Consider the following 13,235-nt stretch of genomic DNA (forward strand, 5'->3'; position numbering starts at 1 on the left):
AGCTGGTTAGGCGAAAGGGTCTCATCAGGGCCAGTTCCAGCTTGAGCCTTAAAGGCCAGTTAGTTGTCCCTAGTCTCCATTGCTTTGAGTCTCCTCTCATCTTCAGTGTGGTTCAGGAATGGTCAGGTGAGGCTGGTATGCAGTACCTTCCACTGTCTTAACCCTGCTGCCGAGGCCACTGCTTACTCCTTTGGTTGGGGTTAGGATCATGAAACAGTTGAAGACATCCTGAGAAGTCCTAGGATGGATGATTTTAGCTGCTCCTTCCGTCAGTCTCTTCAGACCTCTGTCTTTTGGCTCTGCTCTACCATGGCAATCAGACAGCTGGGGTTCACAGCACTATCTGTGTGCTTGTCAGAGTGTGTGTTGGTGGGCACAATTAAGGGTGTGAGATTTTTTTTATTTGTGTCCGTGATTAAAACTGCATCAGTGTTTTTGCTGCCGTCTGTGCCGGTGTCTATTTTTAAGTGTGTTTTCGTTTGTGTGCTGGTGTGTGTTAGCAGCGTCACGGTAGGGTGGCCGTTGTTCTCGTCGGTTGCGACCTCACGAGAATCGGTGGCGGGGTGGGCGGGGCTGGCGTTGCCACGGCGACAGCAGCAGCAGAGTATCCTTGCAACAGGTCGAAATATGACCCTGTACAGGCCACGGCGGGCGCTTTCACTGACGAAGCAGTAGAGAGCAGGGTCGGCCACGCAGTTCAGACTGGTCAGCAACAAGGAGAGGTGGTAGTAGTTGAATATATCTGGAAAATAATATAACAGGCCATGTGGTTAGTTACTAGCTAACAAAGTAGTAGTAAAAGTGGTAGTAGTTAAATATCCCTGGAAAATTATGAAATGGTTACTAGCTAGGAATATAAGTGGATAGCTGGATATAGAAGTAACAAATATGGAAAATAAAAAGACAGAGCAAGTGGTTACTAGCTAGCAAAGTGGTAGTTGGTAGTAGTTAAATATCCCTAGAAAATAATAGGACAGAGCAAGTGGTTACTAGCTGGCCAAGTGGTAGGCTAGTATAGGTGGTAGTACTTAAATATCCCTGGAAAATGCCTAGCTTGCTAGCTAACAAAATGTTGGAAGTGGTAACATATCACTGGAAAATAAGACAGAGCAAGTGGTTAAGTAACAAAGCAATATTTCAGGTGGTGAGTAGTTAAATATCCCTGGGTTAGCGTTAGAGTTAGTGATACAGAAAAATTCACTACTAGCTAACAAAGTGGTAATAGAAGTGGTAGTATTCAAATATCCCAGGAAAATTAGACAGAGCAACTAGCTAACAAAGTAGTAGAAGTGGTTGTTAGAGCCATTTTGGTTGCCTACAGAATTATTATTGTTTTTGATTTAATTATAATTTGAAAATTGATGTTGACGAAATGAATGAATATGTTGACAACTTAATGCTTAGTGTTATATTATTTGTAGATAGAAGTCTGCCCTCTGCTGCTCATTTTTATGTATTTCGACTGCAGTATAGACCGGATGGGACGTGTGTATCTATTTAGGACAAGTGGTAACAGGTGGGCTTAATTCGGACGGGAAAGCGGTAAAGTCTTTTCACCTGTTTTCCGCTTGCCTTTTGTTTGGTCATGTTTGTTTTATTTATTGATGTTTTCAACGCGTATATGGAGACGGGAAATAAATACGTCTTTTGCAACAAGTTTGGAACTGCATTGGCGCAGTTTTTTGAAAGCAAGAGTCAGAAACCTACAACTTCCCGTTTTACAGTGGCTATAGACAATTGTTAGTAAGCCACGACATCTTCAAAAGACTTCGCACTTGCTATACGGGAAGCCCCGTGGATGCTGAAAACTCCGCTAGACAAGGACAAGATCGCCAGGGATTATTGATGCTGCTTTGACACAGTCGACTCCGGTTCCCGGGAAGGATTTGAACCAGAGGAGGCCGCACTACTTCCATACTTCCATGATTCGTCGGGTCATGAGTAGACTGCCGCTGTACTGGCAAACTTATGAATGACTGTGTTCTTTGCAATAAACTGTTGAACTGACTGATATGGCGGAGTTTAACAAGTAGTTAAATATCCCTGGAAAATAAAACAGGCCAAGTCGTTACAAAGTAACAAGCAGTATGTCAGGTGAGTAGTAAAATATCCCTGGAAGATTAGACAGAGCGAGTGGTTGCTAGATAACAAAGTGTTGATAGAAGTGTTAACAGAGACAGTAGTAGTTAAATATCCCCGGAAAATAATAAGACCGAGCAAGTGGTTGTTAGCTAACAAAGTGGTAGTAGAAAAGGATAGATAGATAGATAGATAGATATACACACATCCAAAGTAGGTGACAATAGGGAGCCAAACATGAAACCGTGTGCCAGATACTAATGGTGTTCTTTGTAGTTCATGTCATTAAAGCCAATTTAAAATGAATCAGACCAAGGATTTTGCTGCTTTCTGCCTGGGGCACAAGCTGTGTAAATGTAGTCTCTCACCCTGGGACCCAGGCACATAAAAAATACTAATGTTCTTGTCATATGGAGACCTTCCAGAATTTTGAGTGCCGAGCAGTAGATTAAAGGAATATCAAACTAGTGTTTTGGCCTGTCCTATGACAAATGAAATGTAAACCGCCTCCTGTGATGAGGTTGGTGGATAAGAAAGGCCAATGTGTTATTGTTAAATTATTAGTTACTACTGTTGAGGTTACTCTTTCACTGCCAAGATTATGTATTGTCATTTTTTTGGCTGTTGGCTTTGTTAATATTCAATGAGGCCAAAGAGACCCATTAGAACTGAATGGAGTGGGTACATAAAAATGGCAGTCTTCCTGGAGTGACATCATTTGGCCCTCTCAGACTGTGCAACACAGATCTATGTTTTCTAAAGGGGACGAGTAGATATTGGTGTTTGGATGGGTACACTATGGAATGGGTGCAAGTAGACCATCATTTTTTATGCTTGCCCACTGAAATATTTCCAATAAATCCTTTTAGAAATGAAGCCGTACCTCCAATAAACTTGCAGTCCCTCTCCAGCAGGGTGCGTATTAACAGGAAGATGTGGTAGGGGGAGAAGCAGACGAGGAAGATGAGGATGGTACTGCTCACTAACTGCCTGATCCTTGTCTTCTGGTCCGGCTGGGTCCCAGCGCTCCGACCCACGGCGCGAAGGACACAAAGGTAACTGATCTAGACAGACACAGACTGTGAGTCAGACAAAAAACACACAGGTCATCTGGTCCGTACAGTGCAACTGTTGACCCATCACCTAATGGACACTCAGGTAACTAACTTAGAGACATAAATATTATGCAGGTTATGGATGTATAGTAGCCTACAATGACTCTTACAATAGTGGCTTAGTTCTGAGACCAGTTTGCTGTTCTGCTTTCAATCAGTTTCAATCGATTTTATTGAAAGTGAATTTCACATATAGGCAGACGCCTAATAAGAAACAGAAAAAAATAAATACAACTTGATTTGACTGTTTAAAGTCCAGTTTAACTTAGAAGTGCTGCAGGTCACATTTTTAAACATCAATATATCATTGTCAAATCAATTATGATACATTGGTATAATTACTGTAAACAAATGACTGCTAGCCTCTAGCTCTATTGATGTTAAAATTCCACACTTAGCAGCACATTTAATTTCCCATTAGGTACTTCAGTTCTTACATAATCACACTATGGTCACAGGAATGTTGTAAGGACACTATGGCTCTGACTTTTGCACTTCTTATTTTTGGTCATTCTGTTCAACTGTTGCACTCATTGTAAATCACTCTGGATAAGAGTGTTAGCTAAATGTCTAAAATGTAAAATGCAATGTAAATATAAACGGAAAGAAAAATAACTTTGTATCTGTTCTACATTACTGCCTATACTTACTATATCCTAATATTCATTGGAACTATAGCATGTACTGAATACTATATATAATGAGTGATATATCCAAAACAAAACATCTGGGTTTTCTTAAAACATTTCAAAACTCAGTTTGAATAGAATGGGGTTCATTAAACATTTACATTTTGGGTCTGGACCCATAGTTTCACTTGATGTCACAGTTTCCATCCGTGGCCAAAATCACCTCTACACTGCTTAGAGGTGGTTTCATTATAAGCCCAGATATCAGAGGTTGAGAATATAAACTATGGCCTTTGGAATAGAGGCACACATCTTAGTTTCCATGACCATGTGACAGTGGAAGCTGTGACATCAAGTGAAAGCAAACGATAAAACATAGAGAATAGAAATCCTTTACTGAAACGTTTAAAATATAAAAATGTTATTGTAGCGTTGTTTTCCCAATGAAATTTCATCAAAAACATATTTAAAAAAACACATTTATCCTACCAACAGAATCGCCAGCGGGAACAGGAACCCCACGGTGAAACGGTAGTAGTTGATCGAATACTCCCACTGCTGCATGGGGTAGTGCTCGAAGCACACCGATTGGTTGGTGCGGTCGCGGCTCAGTTCTTTATGGTGGAAGAAAACCACGCCCACCGCTATCTCCTTCAGCCAGATGATGGCGCTAACGACCCATGCCGCGCGCATAGAGCGAAGATAGGAGAACCTGGAGGGGGAGGGGGGGGGGACACATAGAAAAAGAAGAGAATAATTGATGAGATGATGTACAGTGGCAAATTACTGTATTATCTCTTGATCTTGATCTTGATGAGGGTTGCAATTCCAAAATGTGCTGATACACACTGATAAATAGATGATAGAGACAGAAATAGATATATTTCCATGTTCATGCAGTTATTCTACTGTAGCTTGTTGCTGCCATGCTGCTGGCATTTGGTGTTTGGATGTCAAGAGCCTGTAGTGAGCTCCACCAATCAGACATAATGTGACACTAGTCTGCGGTCGGCTCCACCATTCAGAAGTCATGCAACACTAGTCTGTAGTAAGCTGCACCAATCAGAAGTGCTGTATTAACACAAGCTCTGCTGGCTTGGCCCAAGATGGCAGTGCAGCAGTAACTGGCTGATTTTGACCCATTAGATTATTTAAATGACACAATGAAACATAAAAAAATGAATACAGCGGTGATTAAGTCAGTAATTTGCACTTTTACCAGCATTAGATTTGGATTGTGTGTGTTGGGTCTGGCCCCCACTCTTTTCCTTTCAAAAACAATTCCTGCTCCTGTTTGCACAATAGATTCAGATTGCTTTTTTGAATGTGTGTTTGTATTTATACTGCATACTATTTTGTAGGTAGCATGTGTATTGCCTTTACTTATTGTATCCTTTACTTATACCAATAAATAATAAACAATAAACAATACTAGGTAGAAGGTAGCATGCGTTGTACATTTTCACACACAGCCACAGTGTTCTCTGTAGTGTTTTTCTCTGTCAGTTAAGGAGGAAGACTGAGAGGCAACCAAGACACACACTAACCACAGTGTCAAGAGTGTCTAGTGTTCTTTGACCCTGCTTTTAAAACTAAAACGGCCTTGGGTCCTAAACCCAGCAATGGGAGACGTAAATGGTAGACTGTGTTATACTGACACAGGGCAACTTCTCCGCAATACAAAAAAAAACATAAAAAAAAACTTTCTGTATACCTGTTTCACCATTATTATAACATATGTGGTGCTTGAAATATTCCACACAACTTCACAACATATTCAGTTTTAAATTAGAGGTTAAAGCTACATCTGCGGGCCCTGAAAGTGCCTCTTAAGATGATTATACACGGGGGATTCTGTCCGCATCTGAAGTTTATTTTTCATGGCTCGTTGTCTTTTTAAGTATGTTGTGAAGGAAATCCTTTTATGAAATCGGTTCTCTGTGGTATGACCTTTATTTCCTCTGCAGTGGTGACATAAGAGAAAGCAAGAGAGAGAGGAGTGAGAGGGAAAGAGAAATAGAGGGACAGAGAGGGACAGAGAGAGGGAAAATGAGAGCGATAAAGACAGAGAGAGTCAGAGATCTAGAAATGTCTAACACGTCACTGCGTAATGAGTCCAAACGCTCTGGATCAGTTAATGCAGTGCAAACCTAACTGGTGATAAAAAGCTGACTGCCTTACATGCAAAAATTGTCATCCTTGATTCCTACTCTTATGCAGCATCTCTGGCAAGGAAAACTGGCAGGAAAGATTAAATCTTTATCACCATATAGGTAGAATGCAGTGCAAATACAGGGAGTGTAACAATCTATGAGTATCACGTATCTAATGAGGAGTATAGGGCCATCGTTTTTCTTCAGAACAGCTTCTGTCCTGCTGTCATAATGCATCCTGAACTGTGTGTAGTGGACATTGGACCTCAAAAGGGAAAGCCTCCAGTTTTTTGAGGGATGAAAGAGATAGAAATCTACTTCCCATAAAGGTTCAATGATGTTTGGATCTGCTGATTGTGGAGGCAATGCAAGGAGAAGACCACATTAAAACATTTTGCAGTTTATGTGACTGATGCACCTGCAATTCAGGCACAGACTATTTGACTATTTGAATTCTGTTAGTTGCCTCATATTGCTTTGAAAAATCACATAAAAAGTGATTGTCAGACTTTTTTTTTTAAAGCTGACACATTGCTAATTGGTGTGAAACTGCCTTTGTAACGGTGATTTACTTCACACAAGTCCTTTTTCATGGGATGTTTCCATTATTTACATCACTTGTATGTACTTCATGGGGAGTTTTTGTCAACTCACTTTAAGACTTTCTTCTCAACCCAAAATCTGTCTGAAAGCCAGTTTTCAAACCTGCAATAATATCTTAAACTGTTCTCATATATCAAGAGAGATAAATGAATAAACTACTCCGTGAAAAACTGTCATCATGGAGCACTGTGTTGCCAGGTCTGACACCAAAAACAAGCATGTTGAAGTTCATAACTCTCTCTCCCAGAGGGACGGAGCTAATCAGGATCATGCAACTGATGTGTAGCTTGGCTGCTTAGACCACATTTTTATGTTATGATTTTCATAGAAAGTGGATATTCATTTTTATTAATAATTTTGCCAAAACACAGTGTAGGATACAGTAGCTTACAACAGCAACATATGGCCCAACTGACATGGCCTAGAAGCATCAATTTCCTAGAAAGTTATTAGCTCTAGGTTTAATGTCACCTATAACCTATTCCTCATATTAGTATATTAACTTGCAATGGGTGCAGCATGGCCACAGCATCCTGAGCAGTAATCACCATCACATTATGTTCAGCTGTTCTAAAGGTGTTATAAGATTCTAATTAAATTTAGATCGGTGGATTGGTTTGCCAATATATCAGGGTAATGTTGTCCCATTTATTAAAAATCAGATATCACCTCAGTCAATGACGTTATTATTATTATGTTTATATCAGATGTCTGCCCAGAGAAATTATTCCAGTGTGTTGTGGAGGATTTTACTCAACAGTCTGTAAAACCTGCAGTGAAGCCTGCCTCAACCTGGCTTAAGGAGCTGCTAACCCTAAAACAATTTCATTAGCATGGCTTTCATTGGACAGTTTCAGTGTCCCATAATGGCTGAAATGCTCTTTTAGAGGCTTTTTCACCCTGACAAGAATAAAATTCTAGGGGAAACATGGAATCCTTGCAATTTTGGATGTTTTTGGCATAAAAATTGTCACATTTAAAAACAGTGAATATCAGCACTTCAATCCAAAAACATTAGTATCGGCCTCAAAAACCCATATTTGTTGAATGCTAATTCTGACTCACTCTCTCAAACTATTGTTCTAGGATTATATCTCCTGTTCGTTCTATATGTGTTCCAGGTATAAACAGATGCACCAGAGAAAAACAGTGCTGATGTAGATGTTCGCATAGTATCAATATGTATGACACTGATATATTTAATGATATAGATAATATTATTGTATTAAAATTACCTTAATGGATGGACCACAGCCAGGTACCTATCCAGGCTGATACAGCAGAGGAAGCCAATGCTGATGTAGATGTTCTCATAGAGCAGGAAACCACATAGCTGGCATAACCACTCCCTGTGACGCCAATCATCACCCTGAAACAACACCAGACACGAATGAAACAAGTCTGTAGGTAGAAGAAACAAGTTTATAGGTAGAAGAATCAAGACAATCTGAAGATGAAACAAGACTGTAGGTAGAAGAAACAAAACTGTAGGTAGAAGAAACAAGACTGTAGGTAGAAGAAACAAGACAATATGAAGATGAAACAAGACTTGCTAGATGAAACAAGATTATATGAAGATGAAACAAGACTATAGGTAGTTGAAACAAGACTGTCGGTACATTAGGATATTAGGACAGATAGGGAGACAGACAACAGTCTTATTATGCTCTTCATATCGAGGAGAATAAGACAGACAGATAAGAAATACAGAGCTACACTCATTCATCCATAAATGATAATTCTTGTGTTTTTTATGAGATGCTCAGATGAGCTTTTGGCTTGATAGTAAGCTAAGAAATTGGTGAAACTGGAAAGTATGGAGGAAATGTAAAAGACTGGTGTAGGTCACTCAAATACATTGGCTCATGGAGTTGGCTAGTAAAGGCAGCACCCTGCATTATTTTTACAGTGAGGTAAAAGTGTTATTTCCTCACAAATTCAAACCTGATGCCATAGCCATACAGGGAGCGATCCCAGGTAAAGCAGGTGAGACATGGTTAGGATTTAATAAATGAACACCTATGTCATTCTAACATTATGCAATATATCCAGATATAAAACTATTAACAAATGGGGTTCTATATAATACCAGAAAATGGTTCTTACGGCTTGTACTATATCAGAACCCTTTTAGAAAAGTTCTCTATAGACTATGTTCAAATGGCTCTACACTGGACCACCAGCCATATTAAAGGAACCTTTTAAGAACTATATTGGGTTCTTTATTTTGACTCAATGGATTCTTTGAGTCATGTTTCTATATGGAACCACTACTTCAAACCCTTGAAGAACCCGCCTTTTTGTGTGTATAGGTAATGCTGCCAGGTACAACAGGTTAGACAGGGTTGCATTCAGCAAATTAAATGCATGACAGATACAGTATAGTTTACCTGAAAGAAGTACTGGAGCCATAGAGGTAATGATGCCAGGTACAACAGATCAGAAACAGTGAGGTTCAGTAAATAAACTCCCAGCTCATTCTTTTGCTTCAGCTGCAGCATGGCATGGTACAATGAGTAGAGGTTGGAGGGAACGCCCACCTAGAGGAGAATCAATAAGAATAAGATACTTTACTCAACTTTGATTCTCGGTTTTGTTTCCACCCTGCCCTCCTCTTTATTACTTTTTTAGAGTACATGATCAAAATAGTTTGGCCCCCCCATCTCAAGCAGAAACCCAATAGAGGCCTTTCAGGTGACATAACGCATTCTCTGGAGGTCCACAGCTATTGGGCACAAGATGATTGTTTTTCTAAATGTGCAACTTGGACATCTCAGCAGAATAGACATGGTCAATTGAGTCTCTTTTGACTGGGAACTGACCAATTACTCGCTGACTTAATCACTTTGGCCCTCATTTATCAATCTAACGTAGAAACCAGCGCAGATCCGAGCGCAGAAATCATCTTACGACAGGGTTCACGTGTGATTCATGAAACGTTCGTATCTCACCAATCACAGCGTAAGAATGATCGGGCGTTGATAAATGAGGCGACTGAAAACAACCATCATTTAAATATCACGCCCCTAAATATTCTCGGTTTAGAGGCCTCGCCCCCAGAGTTTACGACATGGAGATGCGTAATACGTCCAAGAAGAGAAACTTCTCCGACCTCGAAATAGAAACTCTAACGTCACAAGTCCAATTGAACCAATTATTAGTTCTATTTGGCAGCCTGAAAAGTGAAGGAAGTTAAAGGAAGTCGGAAAAATGCAGCATGGAAAGAAATCACTGCTGCGGTCAACAGCGTTGCCGTCGACAATCGAACTCCAGCTGAGGTTTGAATATTTAATTTATACATCCGTGATATGTATAGCCTATAGATATATATATATATATATAATAGTAGCATAATATAATAGCTTGTATCGCAATTCTTTACATTTAGGTGAAGAAAAAATGGTCAGACCTCAAACAAGTAGGCTATCTCAAAATGAAAGAGAAATTAATCTTACACCAGAAAACTGTTAACCCCGTTAATTGCAAACAATTTGAAAACCTATTTATGTTAGGGATAGGCTATATCAGGGGTTCTCAACCTTTTCTACTCCAAGGCCCACCTATTCATACTTGTAACGGGCCAGGGACCATTAAAAAAAAAGAACCCAAATTATTTTGGCTAATCTATTCTAATAATCTAATCTAATAATCTATTCTAAGTGTATTAATGAACTACAACAACACCACTCCCTGTTATACAGGTAGGAGCCCTCGAATTAAATAAATAAAATAAAAATTCTTTAAAATTGTATGGGTGTGCCAGAAGCCAACATAAAACCATAAAAGCAGGGCATTCTCAGTCAAAAGGGATTTATTATACAAAAGTGGAGTCTGGCCTATTAACACAACAAGAACTAATGATTCAATAATTGCCACAGCAAACAAGGAAGTAACCTGTCTTTAGGCCGACTCAACAAGTTACTCAACCAAGCATAATTCAAGAGTCGGGACCACCGACAACGGACGTCAGTGTTTCCCACAGGCTGAACATGTTTTCTTTAGGGTTCATTACTTTAAATTGTCTTTACATTGTGTCCAACGGAACCAACCGGTGGAATATGCAGTGAAGTCTCTGCACTGCACTCATGTTCACTTTCTGAGTGTTGAGCAGCGTTAGAATTGTCCGACTGAAAAGCTTCAAGTTACTCTTTACCGTTACAACACATGCGAGTTCGGCGAAATTGTGGAATTTTATATTTTTTACGAACGTTTTCAGAACGTGAGACGGACTGTCAGAGACAGAGCTGCTGCATCGCCACATGACAGACATGACGTGATGTGCACAGACGCATTACAGAGCGATTTAGATCCATTTCTATACATTGATTAACTGTTTATGTTGTGCCGGCCGTGCCGATATGGTGGCGCTGCCACCGTTTATGTACTGGAAACAACGGCACGACAATCTACTGGTTTATTTAAGAATAAGAGCGTATGTGGTCAGGGATGAGTCCAGCAGCCTGGTGACAGTCAGTCCATCCGCTGAAACACACGCAAAAAGTGAGCTACAACTTGAAAACATTTCGCGGCCCACTAGTGGTTGAGAAACACCGGGCTATATGACACATAGTCAGTGTAGGCCTTTGCAAAATAGAATATTTTGCCATAGGCTACATATTTTTAAGTGATGCATATGTGGCTGCATATGCTTAGATGCCAGTCAAAATATAGGGTCTAATAACAATTCTCCGACTCAGCCAGATTTACTCTGCTGCACCGCAAGTCCACACTGACTCCAAAACTTGCGTACACGAGTTGAGACTTGACGTGAGATTTGATCGTAGCCTCCGCTCACGTCCAAATTGATAAATGCCGAGCTTTGCGTGGAAATGACCGTACGCCCAGTTTTCTGTCGTACGTTCGTTTCATAAATGAGGGCCTTTGTGTTTAGATCATGCCATCTTGCTAACTAGCTGGCTAAACTGCCTTCAAGTGCTCCTTGTAAACACCTTTTTCCAAGAAGTTGTACATATGAGTTGTCATGTGTTAAGACACTAAAAAAGTTCAGCAGAGCAAAAATAGCAGTTATTTTCATGCAAACAATAACATATAGTAATAAATTGCATCATGCTTACATGCTCTCCACCCCCTAAACATAATATCTCTGCAACTTGGGTCTCATAGAAAATTCCAATCTTCCCAGTCGTACTTTTTACCACTTTGTTGGTTCATTCATATGCTCTCAGCTCATAATTACAGTATTTCACACAGCACTTGAAGGCAGGGATAGTATCTGGTCAGTTAACCATCTCGTCTTGTTTGATTGATTAGATCCGATTAGTGCACTAGCTAACATACAGTATGTAGTAGATTGTTATACATTAGTGGTGGCTAGTAGTTGCATGTTAACATCAGCTGCTTTGCTGAATTTGTCTGCTGGTTAGCTATCTAAAAAAGTTTAACTAAGGTTAACTGAGCTCTTCACAAGCTACAACTTGTGCTTTTGAGGAACGAGGACAAACAGGTGCAGCGCTAAAGACAAGACAAGTTTCCTGTGTCACAGTAACCTGGAAACAAATCTATCTTACCAGACTATTCGCTTATGCTACTGAATAGATCTACAGCCACACCACAGCAGTCTTTTTCAGCTACTTCTCTTTTTCTAGCCTGGTTGTAATATATTTAGCCATTATTTGCACATAGCCAATTCTCAATTTGTGACACAGCTGCAAAGCCTCGGTAGGAAGTCAAGTTCAGGTCAGTTCAGAAACAATAAGAAACTCAGTTAAAGTGATTTCAGAATGAAGGGAACATCTGCCTAAAGAATAGTAATTCAATTCAATTTAATCCAGTTAGATTGGAAAACCAAGATTGTAAAACCCTAGACCATAAATTCACATGCACACTCACACCACACCCACCCACACTCACCCCTACACACCCCCACACTCACACCCACACACACTTACCAGTAGTACAAGGATATATACACAGGAGAAGACATATTGATGGATTTCATGGCTGATCGTGCAGTTAATCACATCCTCTTGCGACTGAGACATGGTGAACCTCATCATGCACACCCACACTCACTCTCTCTCTCTCTCTCTCTCTCTCTCACACACACACACACACACACACTCTCTCACTTTCTTATCACACACACTAGCTCACACACGCACCAGCTAGTTCAGCCTAAGCATGTACACACTCTCACTAGCATTTTCAGACATGCACACACATACACATCATTATAACATAATCACACACACGGTCACACACACACATCTTCATTTTTGTTGGTGGGCTCAGTGTCATAAACTCCTCTCTTCTGTGGTTGGCTGGTTGAAAGAATATCTTCTCTGATTGGCTGTTTCAGTGTTCCACGCAGCCACTCTGCAACACAGAGGAGTTTAGGTCATTAGAGTTTGTAAACTGGTATCTTAAAACATGTTTGTCTGCACATTGACATTCTATAATATTTCAAAATCAGATCTGGTCCAATCAGTGTTGTTCACCTCAATTATGATGGATATGATACACTTTGATTGATTACATATTTATTGTAGAATTGATCAACTACACTGGTTGTCTAAGGGAAGTTTCAGTGGAGAGTTTTAGTGTCCCATGATGGTCTAAATGCTGTTTCAGAGGCTCTTCCACCCTGACATGTGTAGGTACAATCCCTCAGCCGCCCTGAAAACTACAGTTCCCTA

At 40.1% G+C, this 13,235-nt stretch overlaps 1 protein-coding gene across 1 annotated transcript; it reads right to left on the reverse strand.

Annotated features, from left to right (window-relative positions):
• Positions 1-278: 278 nt before the first annotated feature.
• LOC139646520 (ovarian cancer G-protein coupled receptor 1) lies at positions 279-12,614 on the reverse strand. Its single transcript, XM_071522418.1, has 6 exons — positions 12,489-12,614; positions 8,970-9,119; positions 7,815-7,948; positions 4,313-4,535; positions 2,963-3,143; positions 279-742 (listed from the first exon to the last, which is right to left on the reverse strand). The coding sequence occupies exons 1-6, from the start codon at positions 12,594-12,596 to the stop codon at positions 279-281; spliced, it is 1,260 nt and encodes a 419-aa protein (XP_071378519.1). The 5' UTR covers positions 12,597-12,614.
• Positions 12,615-13,235: the final 621 nt, after the last annotated feature.

The sequence above is a fragment of the Centroberyx affinis genome, unplaced genomic scaffold (assembly GCF_046629955.1).
Source record: "Centroberyx affinis isolate AG114_WGS23_722 - 3 ecotype Tasmania unplaced genomic scaffold, CSIRO-AGI_Caff_v1 ptg000985l_1, whole genome shotgun sequence".
NCBI lineage: Eukaryota > Metazoa > Chordata > Actinopteri > Beryciformes > Berycidae > Centroberyx > Centroberyx affinis.

Bases quoted from the DNA above. Each gene is read 5' to 3' on its own strand.
- LOC139646520 (XM_071522418.1), bottom strand. From the start codon at position 12,596: ATGATGAGGTTCACCATGTCTCAGTCGCAAGAGGATGTGATTAACTGC. The intron at 3,144-4,312 runs GTAGGATAAATG...GTGTCTGTCTAG, and splicing joins TCCCGCTGGCGATTCTGTTG to ATCAGTTACCTTTGTGTCCT. The intron at 743-2,962 runs GTACGGCTTCAT...ATTATTTTCCAG, and splicing joins GGACTGCAAGTTTATTGGAG to ATATATTCAACTACTACCAC.